Below are 14710 nucleotides of genomic sequence, written 5' to 3' on the forward strand. Positions count from 1 at the left end.
GAGGGCCTGTCTCTAAAAAAAATTAAAAGAATCCCTTACAGTTACCTCTCTGCTCCTTACTCCCTCATTCCCTACTCCAACCCTGTCAGGCTCTGTGCCAGTCAGTCAGATCTGAAGTTCTGAATTGAAGGTCAACATGAAAAAGGAGAGGGTCTCCACCCCCACACCTTCCCAAGGACTCTCCAGAGACAACATTTAGGGAATAGATTCCCCAGCTCGGGTCTTACGCAGGGAGAGGACAGGGGGATGGTAGAAGGCATATGATACATACTCCACCATTTCCTGAGAAATAGCAGAATGGGCATGTATACACATATACATGTTATCCCAGGATCCACAAAGCAAACAGAAGTGGTAATTGAGCCTAGCAAGCAGTATAGATAGACTACATTCCTCATTCTAGCTGAGGAGAGATCTCACAAGGAGAAGGGAGAGCAAGACCCCATAGCCTTCCAAAGATTCCCTATGGTCCAAAGTCCTTTGACCATCTCAGTCAGCTGCTTTGTTTTCTGTTGGCAGTGGAGGGACAAAGTGAGAAGAGCCAGGGGTAGTCATGAACACCAGCGGGTTCTGCCCTGGGCAGCTCCCCACCTTCTTTGAGAGAGTACTGTGTCTCAGCTCCAGCAGTCTCAACTGGGAAGACCCAGGACTCCTGCTCTTTTCTCTAGTCCCTGGGAGACGAGGTCCAGCTAAGGTAGAGTAAGCAGTCAGTGACCAGGCAGGCTGGTTTGGGGGGTCACTGCCTGGAGGACGGGATCTTGTATTCTTCGGAAGATGGCTGGGAAATTCTTCCCTCCATTACGTAGAACTTTCTTCCCCTCCTCAGTTGAGGTGCCTAGATGTCCCACAATGGGGTCTTCACTCTGGGAGAAGGAAGGGTCCAATAAGTGCCCACTGTTCAGACTGCCCCTGGCCCTTAGACACCCATCCCATCCTCCTGGCACTGAGCTAAGTTCAAATATAGAACCACTCTGGAAAGGGCCTCCACATCCTGTAGATTCCCTACTCACCAGGTCCTCCAGAGGCACACGCTCAAACAGCGGGTGCTCTTCGAAATGAGTGCACATCCAGTCGTGTAGCTCCAGCACATCGGTTATGGTATATACCAGCCCCTGCATAGGCAAAATCACCCTAGACAGGAGGCTGCATGCAACATCATTAGCAGCCAGATGATGGGAGTGGTGGTGTGAGTCCCTAAATGCACCACCACTGAATTCTTAGTGAAGGGCCCCTGGATAGGCTACTCACCCCATCCTCCCTCCCATCCCAACTCACCCCAACTCTCAGCACGTAGGCATATTCTGCTAGCAGGGTGGGACTGATGATTCGCCACTTGTGCTTTGTCCGCTTGAAATGTGGGTCGGGGAAGAGGAAGAACATCTTTGTCAGCTGTGAGACAGACACGCACCAACAGGGTTGTGAGAGCCTGGCCTCCATGCCCCCACCTGCCTACCAGCCTAACCCACCAGGGCCCCTCCCCACCTGGCCCTTGTAGAAGAAGTTAGGAAGGTGCTTCATGGCATTGCTGCGGAGACAGGCGATGTTCTGGAAGCCACCTCCGGGAGCTGCGCGTAGGGCCCGAATCCGGTCTTGTACATAGTCTGAGACCTTCACCCGGATCTCTAGACCCAGAATCAGTGTATCTGGGAACAGCGGTGACAGTTCCACTGGACACAGAAATAGCAATGGAATCATCAACCATATACTTGTAGGAAGTGCAAAGGGGTCAACACAGGAAAGGAAGCCTCAATCTGCAACTACCAAAGTCCAGAATGGCAAGAGAGGACAGAGATACATATATGGATAGTATTATGCTGAAGAGGCTGGGGGAGAAATGAAAATTGTCACCAGGACCAGAATGGGAGGGCTGAGAATACATGTATATTTGCCATTGCTATAGAGTTTCCACAGTGTTTTCACACATTGTATTATTTCATCCTTATAACACTCTGTGGTAAATTGTGAAGATGAGGAAACTGAGAACTGGAACTTATTTATTTGAGATGGAGTCTTGCTCTGTCACCCAGGCTGGAGTGCAGTGGCACAATCTCAGCTCACTGCAATCCCTGCCTCTCAAGTTCATGCAATTCTTGTGTCTCAGCCTCCTGGGTAGCTGGTCTTTAACTCCTGGCCTCAAGTGGTTCACCTGCCTCAGCCTCCCAAAGTGTTGGGATTACAGGTGTGAGCCACTGTGCCCAGGCAGAACTGGACCTTAAACCAAGGTTTTCTGCCTCTATGTACCATGCTTTTCCTCTCTATCAGAATGTTATCTGTTTGGGAAGATCTAAAAATAGGGAGTGGCTTGGCATGCATGGGTGCGACAATATAGACAATACAAGAGGAACCCCAAAAAACAGGAGCGTGGGGCAGAAGGAATGAGATCTGGCGAGGGAGGGGCAAAGGGGAGGAGAGATGGTAGAATCCCTGAGAAAGACAGTTCAGGATCACTGGCCACAATAGCTAATCTCTGATGCTTGTGCTGACCAGCTCACTGACCCGGTACCTGGCAGGTGAAATGGCTCATGTAGGGATTGACACCATAAAGGACAACCCAGGTTTTAAGAAGCATTTGAGGCAGCCCCCTCCACTCTCCAGGGCAAAGGTCACAGACCCAGAGTAGAGGGAAGGTGGAGCCTCTCCATGCTGATGTCACCAGTGTCTGGACGAAAGGGGAAAGGCCGATTATGACCCCCAACAAAAGTCGCTGAGGCAGCAGAAACTACTAGGCCTCTTCTCACCCCAGAGAGAGGGCCGAAGTGTTACCTAACAGGCCACCATAGCCACAGCCTATGTCTGCAAACTCCACTTGGGCCTGAGCTCTCTTTTCTTTCTTATCCTTTGGGTCATCGTGGCTCTGATTTTGAGTGAGTGGAGCGAAGAACTCTGGGTATAGCTCAGACCAGTCCATCTCCTCTGGCTTCACAGGGCTATTGGAAAGAAGACATAAGAAGCATGAGGTGGTTGGTCACACTATTGCAGAAGTGGTACTGTGAAAGTGTGTGGGTGGGTGAGGGTGGGAGGTAAATGGGAGGAGGGTTTCTCAAAAATTCTGTAACACTGGGCCCTGTGGCCTCTAAGAAGGACAATGGAAACCACCCTTAACTCCCAGTGTGAATCATAGGCCCATCATGAGGCCCATAAACGCTGACCTGCTCAACTCCACTTCTGGCGGTTTATGTGACCCTGGCCGGGTAGCTGCCCTTTCTGGGGCACAAGTTCCCCTTATGCCGAGACTGGCTGCCTAATGCACTGGGATCCTACTTTGTGTTTGTGCTCTGCGGGGAGGGAAGGGAAGGTGCGGGCAGGATTGTGTATATGTTTGCCTTTTTATTAAATCCAACAAACAAAAGCAAAAGATGGAAACGACATTCTGCCTCTATCACTTCAGTCTCAGTAACAATTTATTCCTCTTCCCAAACTTAGCACCGCTAACCAGTCTTAGGCCCGAACGCCACGCCCACTCCCAACCCGCCAACTCCACTCTCGGTCGAATCTCCCGGTCCCACCCCTAAAACTGACGTCACCCATCTGATCCTCCCGGGTCTATCCCAAATCCTCCCAGCAGTCGCAGCACAACTGCTCTCCCGGCTGCTTTGAGAATCCCTCCCTCCTGTCTGTCCCTCTGCCCACTCCTCACTAGCGCAGCGTGTGGTCCGCCATGGGGTTGGAGTGAGCACGTTGCCGGTAGTAGCGCTTCTGGGGCGGCGGGGCCTCTGCTCCGGCCACGTTCCAAGTCTCGGCTGCCATGATCCCAGTCCGGGGTTTCTCTACCAAATCCACGTGGAGACACAGGCCAGAGGCGCAGGTTAATGACGTAGCCATGCGCGTTAGGGGCAGTTCCCGCCCCTTAAAGACCCAAGAGCAAATTCGGCTGGGCTGGGCCGGGCTGGGTCGGGAGGGCTGTAAGGAGCGAGTGCTGGAGGGAACCTCCGCACCGTTAGCCTCCAACTGGGAGGGTGAGGCCAGGCCCAGGGACCCAGCATTTTCTCTTAGCTTGCTTCTGCCTCGTCTGGGTTACCATCCTGGTTGCAGGCACCTGTGAACCCCACAGGTGAAAGGGGTCTAGATACCTCACCTCCTACAGTAGCATCAGTCCTCGCTCCTTCCCCCTCACTCCCGGTTTCCGACCAGTCCGCCGGGTCTGACTCGTGTGGTCCCGTGTGGGTTTTGTCGCGTGTGCGCTCAGGGCCGGGGTGGGAGGGGCAGCTCCTCATTCCACCTCCAGGAAGTCGAACTGGAGGAAGGAGGGCAAACACAGGGAGGCGGGGCTCGTGCCACAGGGACACCGAGACGGCTCGCGGCCCCCAACCTCTACCCCGCTCCGGAGCCGGGATCTGAGCGCTGGCCGTGGTGCCCGGGCACTCCCTTGGGGGGCCAGATGGCGGACCCCGGCCCAGATCCCGAATCTGAGTCGGAATCGGTGTTCCCACGGGAGGTCGGGCTCTTTGCGGACTCTTACTCGGAGAAGAGCCAGTTCTGTTTCTGTGGGCATGTGCTGACCATCACGCAGAACTTTGGGTCCCGCCTCGGGGTGGCGGCGCGCGTGTGGGACGCGGTGAGGAGTGGGCTGCGCCGGGTGAGGGTCCGTGGGAGGTCCAGGTCCCGGACTCTGCCTCTCCCATATGGAGCCATCCTCACGACTGTCTTTTTCTCTCTCTTTTCTCCCGTAGGCCCTGAGCCTGTGCAATTATTTCGAGAGTCAAAATGTGGATTTCCGAGGCAAGAAGGTGATCGAACTGGGTGCGGGGACAGGCATCGTGGGGATCTTGGCAGCACTGCAGGGTGCGTGAGCTGGCTTTGTGGCGGGAAAGAGTGGGGACCCAGGGGCGCGGAGAAATGGTCACTTCGTGGATCACTGGGGGAGAGGGGAGTACTTTGGGCCCAGTCCAACCCCTTCTTTTTAACAAACTTTTTAAAATTTGTTTTTGTTTTGGCGCCTACTTCTGTATGCCAGACAGCGGGAATTGCCTGTCAAAGCACCTAGGGTGGGTGATTGGGGAGGGCAGGAAATAAAACTCAGGCAGGCCTATAAGAAGGAGTTGTTTCTATCGTGTGGCTTTTTGTTTTGTTTTGTTTTTATTTTTTTGAGACGGAGTCTCACTCTGTCGCCCAGGCTGGACTGCAGTGGCGCTATCCCCACTCGCTGCAACCGCACCTCCCGGGTTCAAGCAATTCTCATGCCTCAGCCTCCCAAGTAGTTGGGATTACAGGCTTGTGCTACCATACCCGGCTAATTTTTGTATTTTTAGTAGAAGACAGAGTTTCACCATGTTGGCCAGGCTGGTCTCGAACTCCTGACCTCAGGTGATCCAACTGCCTTGAGAAGCACCTGGGATTACAGGCGTGAGCCACGACACCCAGCCTTGTGTTGCTCTTTGTGATTTTATGGAGAATGCTATCACTTAAAAGCGCCTTGGTTTTGAAGATGGTTTTCTGTCAAGATGCACATATGGGGGTACTCTGTAGGGAGACTTGCGGACATTGAACTTCTTGAGTGCTTTATAACTTTATTATGAATATGTTTCAGATTCCTTAGTTTTTTATTGCTAAGAGAAACAAGCTTATGAGTTTCCAAGGGTTAGGATGTGTTTTGTAGGAAGTGGGGGTAGAATTAGGCGCTGCAGACTTGGAAAAGGAAAAGGTAAGGAAAAATTTGCTTCTCTTTTGTCAAGAACCAAAAACTACAGAGGAAACAGTTTCACAAATTATAATCTAATCGGCAGACAAAACCTCAAACTGAAAGCACTCATTTAAAAATTCTTACAATGTCATCTCTCTAGGAATGTAAATTAACATGTATTTGTTCATAGGGACAGAACTAGGTCATATTAAGGGAAGTCTAGCTGGGTGCAGTGGCTCATGCCTATGATCCCAGCACTTTGGGAGGCCAAGGTGGGTGGATCACCTGAGGTCAGGAGTTTGAGACCAGCCTGACCAACATGGTGAAACCCCGTCTCTACTAAAAACACAAAATTAGCCGGGTGTGATAGCATATGCCTGTAATCCCAGCTACTTTGGCGGCTGAGGCAGGAGAATCGCTTGAACCCGGGAGGTGGAGGTTGCAGTGAGCTGAGATCGCACCATTGTACTCTAGCCTGGGCAACAAGAGCGAAACTCTGTCTCAAAAATAAAAAAAGGGAAATCTTTCCAGAGGCAGGCATTCATTCTTCTATTAATTCAACCAAAATGTATTTCAAGTCCCCTATGTACCAAGAATCATGCTAGGTATTGGGGATTCAACAATGAGTAAGATAGATTTTCTCTCCCCAAGGAGCTTATGGTCTAGTGAGGGAGACAGAGGACGATGTCATATAACAAGAACTCTGGTGAGGTATGCGTGGAGCCTGTGGACATGCTCTGTCCATGTCTACTTGACTCCCTGGGAATCCATCAAGGAAAGCTCTGTCAGGTGAGGAGGAGGTGAACAGTGTGAACACAGCAGGCTCAGAAACAGTGGAGGGTGCCAACAGCAGTTTTTGCATGAAGCATGGGTGGATGCAGGCAGCTACGCTAAAAAGGGGAGAAAAGGCATGCGGTATGGATGGGAACACCTAGCTTCACTTGCTCCCAGACTGGCTTCTCCTTCTTTGCCTCCTATTTAGCTGTCAAATCAGAAAGCTGGATGTCATCTTGTCCCTCACTTTCTCTCCTCACATTCCAGCAATCATCCAGTCCTATGAGTTAAATGTTCTCTTTCTCTCTTTTTTTTTTTCTTTTTGAGGCAGAGTCTCACTCTGCCACTCAAGCTGCAATGCAGTGGCATGATCTCGGCTCACCACAACATCCGCCTCCTGGTTCAAGCGATTCTCCTGCCTCAGCCTCCCGAGTAGCTGGGATTATAGTCATGTGCCACCATGCCTCACTAATTTTTGTATTTTTAGTAGAGACAGAGTTTCGCCATGTTGGCCAGGCTGGTCATGAACTCCTGGCCTCAAGTGATCTGGCCACCTCAGCATCCCAAAGTGTTGGGATTACAGGTGTGAGCCACTGCACTGAGCCACGTTATATGCTTTTAATACTTCCCCAGTTGTCTGCTCCTCTTTTCATCATCTCTAGTTCAGGCCACTGGCATCTCTTGCCTGAATTTTCACAAGAGTCTTCAAGCTTCTTCTGGGAAAGTGTGACATACCCAACTAGATCTTGTGAGCTTCCCTCACCAAACCCATTTCTCCCTCAGGCTTCCCTATGTCAGTGAATCAAACCACCGTGCCCCCAGTGGGAAACCTAGAAATCACGTTTGACACAACCCTCTTTCTCACCTACATGTCCATTTTCAATTTATCTCCTAAAAATCTCTTAAATCTTCTCATGTTTTTCCATCTCCACTGACGGCTCCCCAGTCCGAACCACCACGATCACTTGCCTGGACTACTACAACAGCCACACTGGTCTTCCTGCTTTGACTCCTTGTCCTCACCTAGACCTCTGCTCTTCCACCCAGTGGTCAGAGTGATATTTTCAAAATAAAACTGTAATCGTGTATTCCCGCCCCAAACTTTCAGTGGCTTCATGTTGCTTTCAGGATAGAACCAACACCTATGGCATGGCCTCCAAGGTACTGCCTCCTTCTTTCTGTGCCTCTTTCTCTCTTGTTTTTCTTGGGCTGCCTGTTGCCCGTCCATCAGTTCCTCAAACCTACTCTGATGTTCCCTTCCTTGGGGACTTCACCCAGGCTTACTTTCTGTCTGAAACTTTTCACCATTTGCTTAATGCATATGCATCCCTCCTTCCTCAGCTCAAACATCACTTCGAAGGGAAGGCATCCTTGGCACTCCCACTCCTAGGCTAATTCAGACCCTCATAGTACATACACAACTATGCTAACTGGGCTAATTTTAACTTTGTTACCATTGACCTTAGTTGGGTCCTAAGTGCTTCCCAGCTAGCCTGGTACATTCTCTTGTTCACTTTTTCTGCCACTCTCCTGAACAACTGTTTCTTACCTTCTTATTCCTCAAACCTCCAAATGCCTCCTCTGCCATCTTCACCCACACCTGATGACTTTGCTTCCTATCCTTTTATTTTATTTTATTTTTTGAGATGGAGTCTCACTCTGTTGCCCAGGCTAGAGTGCAGTAGTGCAGTCTTGGTTCACTGCAACCTCTGCCTCCCAGGTTCAAGCTCTTCTCCTGTCTGAGCCTCCCAAGTAGCTGGGATTACAGGCATGCACCACCATGCCTGGCTAATTTTTGTATTTTTAGTAGAGATGGGGTTTCACCATGTTGGCCAGGCTGGTCACGAACTCCTAACCTCAGGTGATCCACCTGCCTTGGCCTCCCAAAGTGCTGGGATTACAAATGTGAGCCACTGTGCCTGGGTGTTTCCTATCTCTAATGATTGCTTCTGTTTTCTCTGAAAATGTCCACATATCCCTATCACAGCATCTACTTATGTAACTGCATCTGCATCTGTGTGCAGTGCCTTCTCTCCTGTTACCATGGATGAACATACTATGCTAGCTAAGGTCAAGACCCCCACTTGTCACAAGACCCCAAACCTTTCTGCCTACTCAAAGACGTTGTTCCAGTAACACCCACTCCCATTTCTCCTGCATTCTCAGTTTTTCCTTTTCTTTGGATCATTCCATATGTAGCAATATATGGAATACAAAATGCATATAAATATGATATGATTTCTCCTATTTCAGAAAAAAACTCTTGATCCTACATCTCTCTCCAGCTATCACTCCATTTCTATGCTCCGTTTTAAAAAAAACTCCTCAAAAAAGTTAATATTTAGTGTCTAGTTTCTCTCCTCCTATTCTTTCCTTAAACCACTACGATCAGATTTTCACTCCACTGTGCCCCCTTCAATCCAGTTGTTCTAGTTAAAGTCATGAGCTTCATTTCCAACTCCAGGTTGTTAAACGCAGGAGTCAGTTATCAGCCTACTTTTGTTGACTTTGTATTTGATGCTGACACTCCCTCCTCCTTGGAACAATTCCTTTGGTTTCCAGGGGACCACACTTCTGGTTTCTGCTTACCTGGCAGGCACTCCCTTTCCATGCTCTCTTGTTGGTTCTTTTTCATCTTCACAACTGAAAATGTGAGTGCCCCAGGGCTCAGGGGCAGTCGTTTGATCCCCTCCTTTTCTTGTTTACCTCACTCCTGAGCAGCCCATCACCTCATGCCTTTAAATGTCCTGTTGAAGCCGGGCACGATGGCTCACGCCTGTAATCCCAGCGCTTTGGGAGGCTGAGGTGGGTGGATCACCTGAGGTCAGGAGTTCGAGACTAGCCTGACCAACATGGTGAAACCTCATCTACTAAAAATACAAAATTAACTGGGCGTGGTGGCAGGTACCTGTAATCCCAGCTACTTGCGTGACTGAGGTCGGAGAATCGCTTAAACCTGGGAGGCGGAGGCGGCAGTGAGCCAAGATCGTTCCACTGCACTCCAGCCTGGGCAACAAGAGTGAGACTCTGTCTCGGGGAAAAAAAGAAAAAAAATGCCCTGTTGGTGATCATGACTCTAAGACCATCCCATTTCTATCTCCAGACTTGCTTGCATAACCTAGTGCGTACTCAGTATCTTCATGTGGTTGTCTGATGTGATATAGATGTCTATGTCAAACTTAATGTGCTCAGAAAATGAACTCATGATCTTCCTGTCCAAATTGCTCCTCCTGCAACCTTCCTCATCTAAATGAGTGGCAATTTGGTCTTGTAGTTGGTCAGGCCAAACACCCAGAAACCATCCTGAGCTGTTTTTTTTTTTGAAACAGGGTCTCGCTCTGTTGCCCAGGCTGGAGTGAAAGTGGTGCAATCATGGCTCACTAAAGCCCTGACATTTCAACCTCCCAAGGCTCAAGCGATCCTCCCACCTCAGCCTCCCAAGTAGCAGGGACTATAGGCGTGTACCACCACACCCAGCTAATTTTTGTATTTTTTGTAGAGACGAGGTTTTGCCCTGTTGCCCAGGCTGGTCTCAAACTCCTGGACTCAAGCAATCATCCCGTATTGGCCTCCCAAAGTGTAATCCAAAGGGATTACAGGTGTGAGCCACTGTGCCTGGCCCATCCCAAGCTTTTCTCTCTCTCTGATATTTCATATCCAATCTGTTGGCAAATCCTGTTGACTCTACCTTCAAAATATATTCAGGATCTGACCATTTCTTAGCCATTGCTGCTGCCCTGGTTTAAACCATCATCATCTCTTACCTGGGTCGTTGCCGTCACCTCCTAACTGGTCTCCTAGCTTCTGACCTTGCCCTCCTGTACTCTTCTCATCACAGCAGCCAGTGTGCTCCTCCTAAAGCATGCCAGCCAGCACGTGCCATTCTTTTTTTTTTTTTTTTTTTTTTGGAGACGGAGTCTCGCTCTGTCGCCCAGGCTAGAGTTCAGTGGCCGGATCTCAGCTCACTGCAAGCTCCGCCTCCCGGGTTTACGCCATTCTCCTGCCTCAGCCTCCTGAGTAGCTGGGACTACAGGCGCCCGCCACCTCGCCCGGCTAGTTTTTTTTGTATTTTTTAGTAGAGACGGAGTTTCGCCGTGTTAGCCAGGATGGTCTCGATCTCCTGACCTCGTGATCCGCCCGTCTCGGCCTCCCAAAGTGCTGGGATTACAGGCTTGAGCCACCGCGCCCGGCCTTTTTTTTTTTTTTTTTGAGATGGAGTCTCGCTGTTATCGCCCAGGCTGGAGTGCAATGGCGTGATCCCTGCTCACTGCAACCTCTGCCTCCCGGCTTCAAGCGATTCTCCTGCCCCAGCCTCCCGAGTAGCTGGGATTACAGGCGCCCGCCACCACACCTGGCTAATATTTTGTATTTTCAGTAGAGACGAGGTTTCACCATTTTGGTCAGGCTGGTCTGACCACTCAATTTAAAATTACATTCAGGTTGCTAAGACTTTGTCCTCTATGCCCTGAGGTCTCTGGACCTTCCAGGTAGGAGCTGAGAACGCTTGGTTGGTCCACTCTAACTTGCATTTCTCCCCATCCCTCAAGCAATTCTTATCCCCTTTCCCTGCTTGGGGCTTCACCATGGCATATATGATCATCTGATGTACAGTGTATTTTATTTTATTTATTTTGGTTGTTGTTATCTGTTTCTTGCCACTGGACCATAAGCTCTGTGAGGGGGTATTCTTACCTTCTTGGTTCATCATTATGTTCTCAGCACTTGGCATATAGGCACATAATAAATATGAATAAATGAATGAATGAATGGATGGATTCCTAGTACTTCTTGCTTCTCTTTCTATCATAGTCATCATGATTATGATGCAGTACCTAGTGTGTCTCTACCTCTAGAATGAAACAAAGAAAGCTGTGTTATTGTCTTGCTCACCTTATACACCCAGCACTTAGTAGGTGCTCCAAATTATATGTACTGCATGAATGAAGGTTTCTGAGATGCTAATCTGACCATCTTCACCCCTGTTTCTGCCCTTAAAGCCTATTGCCCTCAGTACCAAACCTGAATCTCCTTAGCATATCATAATCACTTTCCCCTTATCTCATGTCTTGACACTTTTCTCCCCCTTCCATATCCTCTAAGATCCAGCCTTTCTTGAATATGCCATGCTCTCTCACTCCCAGGCCTTTGTACTCACTGTTCTCTTCTTGGAAAGCTCCACCTGACTAACTCCCACTTGTCCTTTAGGACTCAGCTGAGGTCACATTTTCTGGGAAGTTTTCCAGACCCTTAAGGCAAGCTTGTGTCAGTGGGGGTGGGTGCATAACCCATCTCCAGCTTAGTCCTGCCCAGGCTTCTGCTGACATCTGATTGTTGTGTGTTGGCCAGAGAGGTTGAAGATTAGCTCAGAGAGAATGTTGATGTTGTAGAATGTAGGGTAATGAGAATAGCAGTGGGTGAAATGGAGGTTGAAGCAACTAAAAGCCAGAGTGGGCTCCGGGCTGTCAAGACATTGTCCTCTATGCTCTGAGGTCTCTGGACCTTCCAGGCAGGAGCCAAGAACCCTTGGTTGGTCCCTCTGACTTGCATTTTTCCTCCTTCCTCTCTCTCAGGGGGGGATGTTACCATCACTGACCTACCCCTGGCCCTAGAACAGATCCAGGGCAACGTCCAGGCCAATGTGCCAGCTGGAGGCCAGGCCCAGGTGCGTGCCTTGTCCTGGGGGATTGACCATCATGTCTTCCCTGGAGACTATGACCTGGTGCTGGGGGCTGATATCGTGTACCTGGAACCCACCTTCCCTCTGCTGCTGGGGACCCTCCAACACCTGTGCAGGCCCCATGGCACCATCTATCTGGCCTCCAAGATGAGAGAGGAGCACGGGACAGAGAGCTTCTTTCAGCACCTCCTGCCCCAGCATTTCCAACTGGAGCTGGCTCAGCGGGATGAGGATGAAAATGTCAACATCTATAGGGCCAGGCACAGGGAACCAAGACCTGCTTGACATCACCCCTGCTGTTCTTCTCAGTCTCTTGCCCTAATGAAGGAACTGGGTATCTCAAAAATCATGTTTCCAGAGCCACAAACATGAAGACCAAAAAGGATGGATTTCCCTGGCCTCTCTCACTTTCTTCCTTCCCTCTTTGTTACCCCAGATACTCTTGGGCAGGTGCAGTGAGGGGCCTGCTTACCAGGAATCCCAGAGCTCTGGCAGCACTAGTGTTAGAACACCAAGGAGGTTCCTGGCTCCTGTTCTCAGAGGAGGAGGATGGTAAGGTGTCTAGGATTTTTAGGGGCTAAGGCAGGTATATGGGATATGAGAGCAGTGGTTGTAGAGAGACTGTCACTGATCACTTCCATTCCTGTTGCTGTTTATACAGAATGGACTTAAAAAAAAATTCTATGGGATTTTTTTTCTTTTGTTTGAGACAGGGTCTCACTCTGTCACCCAGGCTGGAGTGCAGATGCATGATCACAGCTCATTACAGCCTCAACCTCTCAAGGCCCAGATGATCTTCCTGCATCAGCTCCCCAAGTAGCTGGGACTAGAAGCATGAGCCATCATACCAGCTAATTTTTGTATTTTCAGTAGAGAAGGGTTTCGCCATGTTGCCCAGGGTGGTGTCAAACTCCTGGGCTCAAGTGATCCACCTGCCTTGCCTCCCAAAGTGCTGGGGATTACAGGTATGGGCCACTGCGCTAGCCCAGGATTTTTTTTTGTTTTTGTTTTTTATTTTTTAAGAAAGAATTAAGCCTTAAAAATCTGTTGTGCAAGAACTCAGCTTTTGCTCAGGAGCTGAGAAGGAAGAAGCCTCAAACCACCTGTTTCCTGCTTTTTAGAGATAGAATCTGGTGGAACCATGGCTCTAACTGAGTCAAGTCCTCCCAGCTCCGAAGCTGAGGCTGCAGAGCTGTCCTTTGGACTGTAGTTTCTTCGTGCTTTCCAGAGTTAGAGCCTTGATCACAGAACATCATGCTGTGCAGAACACTGGACTCAGTACTAAGTTTTCATCTTTGATTTTTCTTTAGCTTCATCAGTCCTTCCTTCCTAATCTGTAATCCCCTGAAGCCTAACACAGTTCCTAATGTGTTTTGCCTTCACCTCTTTTCTCTTTCCACATTGGTACTTCTGGTTGGGGCTCTCTTTACTTACTGCTTAGGCACATAGTCACCTTCTTTGGACTCCCTGCCTCCATGCTTTCTCCTTCAGTCCATTCTGCAAACTCTTGGGATCTTCCAAAATTAGCTTGATTAGCTTTCACTGCCTATAGAAGCAAGAACAAGCTCCTCTGCTTGGTACTTAGTCTGCATCCATGTTATCCCAAATTACCCTCCTATTGCATTTCCTACTCCTTTGCTACATGTATTGGACCTCTGGCCAAATTACAAAAAAAGTACTCTTTGTTCTCTAAAACCACACTAAAGTTTCCTGACTTCTTTCTCACTCTTTATGATAATCCTCTGCCTGAAAGGCTATTGCCACCTGTCAAAATCTTCATTATTCTTTGCCTCTTTCCTGAGCCCCTTGCTTGAATGTGATTTCTTTCTCCCTGAGACCCTTTAACTGTTTGTTCGTCTTATGGGACCTTAATTTGTCTTGCATTGACATTTTTGATTTTCATTTTCTCACCATTAAATTACCTTGGAGGATAGGGCTGTGATTTACTCATGTCTAGTCCCCAGAAGCCTAACATAGTTCCTGGCACACACAGATATTGTGCTCATTCAATAAATATTTACTCGCTTTGTTCAATGGATTCCACCCCTGCCTTTCTAGGTGACCTTGGACAAATTTCAGAACCCATTCACCAACCACACAAGTTTATTGTGAGTCATAAATGGATAATGAATATAAACGCGCATTGAAAATAAACATAAAATGTTACCCACATTTCTTGTGTTGTTGTTTTGTGACAACTTTATTTCTTGGTTTCTGTTATTTTACCTGGGGTGGGAGGTGGGGGGTAATTCCCATACGAAATGTGTAGTCTCAGGCTGCGCGCGGTGGCTCACGCCTGTAATCCCAGCGTGAGCTGGGATTTGGGAGGCCGAGGTGGGCGGATCACGAGGTCAGGAGCAAGACCATCCTGGCTAACAGGGTGAAACCCCGTCTCTACTAAAAATACAGAAAGTTAGCTGGGTGTGGTGGCGGGCGCCTGTAGTGCCAGCTACTCGGGAGGCTGAGGCAGGAGAATGGCGTGAACCCGGGAGGCGGAGCTTGCAGTGAGCCAAGATCGGGCCACTAGCATTCCAGCCTGGGCGACAGAGCGAGACTTAAAAAAAAAAAAAAGAACCAAAAACAAATGTGTAGTCTCAAGATATCAAGTAGAGGAGAGGACTGTGTTCCTCCGGCCAGCA

The 14710-nt window shown here is 49.2% G+C and overlaps 2 protein-coding genes across 4 annotated transcripts; one reads left to right on the forward strand and one right to left on the reverse strand.

Moving 5' to 3' along the window:
* Positions 1–194: 194 nt before the first annotated feature.
* On the reverse strand, positions 195–4223 carry METTL1 (methyltransferase like 1). The gene is made up of 7 exons (XM_009181095.4): positions 4076–4223; positions 3638–3767; positions 2764–2927; positions 1483–1667; positions 1276–1389; positions 1011–1112; positions 195–863 (listed from the first exon to the last, which is right to left on the reverse strand). Exons 1-7 carry the CDS (start codon positions 4212–4214, stop codon positions 708–710), a joined length of 990 nt encoding a protein of 329 aa, XP_009179359.4. The 5' UTR covers positions 4215–4223; the 3' UTR covers positions 195–707.
* On the forward strand, positions 3713–14243 carry EEF1AKMT3 (EEF1A lysine methyltransferase 3). 3 transcript variants are annotated; one of them, XM_009181094.3, is made up of 3 exons: positions 3713–3805; positions 4671–4782; positions 11965–14243. In XM_009181094.3, exons 1-3 carry the CDS (start codon positions 3746–3748, stop codon positions 12354–12356), a joined length of 564 nt encoding a protein of 187 aa, XP_009179358.1. In that variant the 5' UTR covers positions 3713–3745; the 3' UTR covers positions 12357–14243. The 3 variants fall into 3 exon arrangements, with proteins under 3 accessions (XP_009179358.1, XP_031506447.1, XP_003906740.1); XM_031650587.1 differs by lacking the exon at positions 3713–3805 and adding an exon at positions 3820–3956 and having other exon boundaries at positions 4671–4727; XM_003906691.3 differs by lacking the exon at positions 3713–3805 and adding an exon at positions 4230–4555.
* Positions 14244–14710: the final 467 nt, after the last annotated feature.

Source organism: Papio anubis, chromosome 9 (genome assembly GCF_008728515.1).
Source record: "Papio anubis isolate 15944 chromosome 9, Panubis1.0, whole genome shotgun sequence".
Taxonomy (NCBI): Eukaryota; Metazoa; Chordata; class Mammalia; order Primates; family Cercopithecidae; genus Papio; species Papio anubis.

Excerpts from the sequence above, each read along its gene's own strand:
- METTL1 (XM_009181095.4), bottom strand. The coding sequence starts at position 4,214 with ATGAGGAGCTGCCCCTCCCACCCCGGCCCTGAGCGCACACGCGACAAA. Across the intron at positions 1,390-1,482 it reads ACTTCTTCTACAAGGGCCAG|CTGACAAAGATGTTCTTCCT; the intron begins GTGGGGAGGGGC and ends TCTGTCTCACAG. Across the intron at positions 1,113-1,275 it reads CCTACGTGCTGAGAGTTGGG|GGGCTGGTATATACCATAAC; the intron begins GTGAGTTGGGAT and ends TTGCCTATGCAG.
- EEF1AKMT3 (XM_003906691.3), top strand. The coding sequence starts at position 4,379 with ATGGCGGACCCCGGCCCAGATCCCGAATCTGAGTCGGAATCGGTGTTC. Across the intron at positions 4,556-4,670 it reads CGGCGCGCGTGTGGGACGCG|GCCCTGAGCCTGTGCAATTA; the intron begins GTGAGGAGTGGG and ends TTTCTCCCGTAG. Across the intron at positions 4,783-11,964 it reads GATCTTGGCAGCACTGCAGG|GGGGGGATGTTACCATCACT; the intron begins GTGCGTGAGCTG and ends CCTCTCTCTCAG.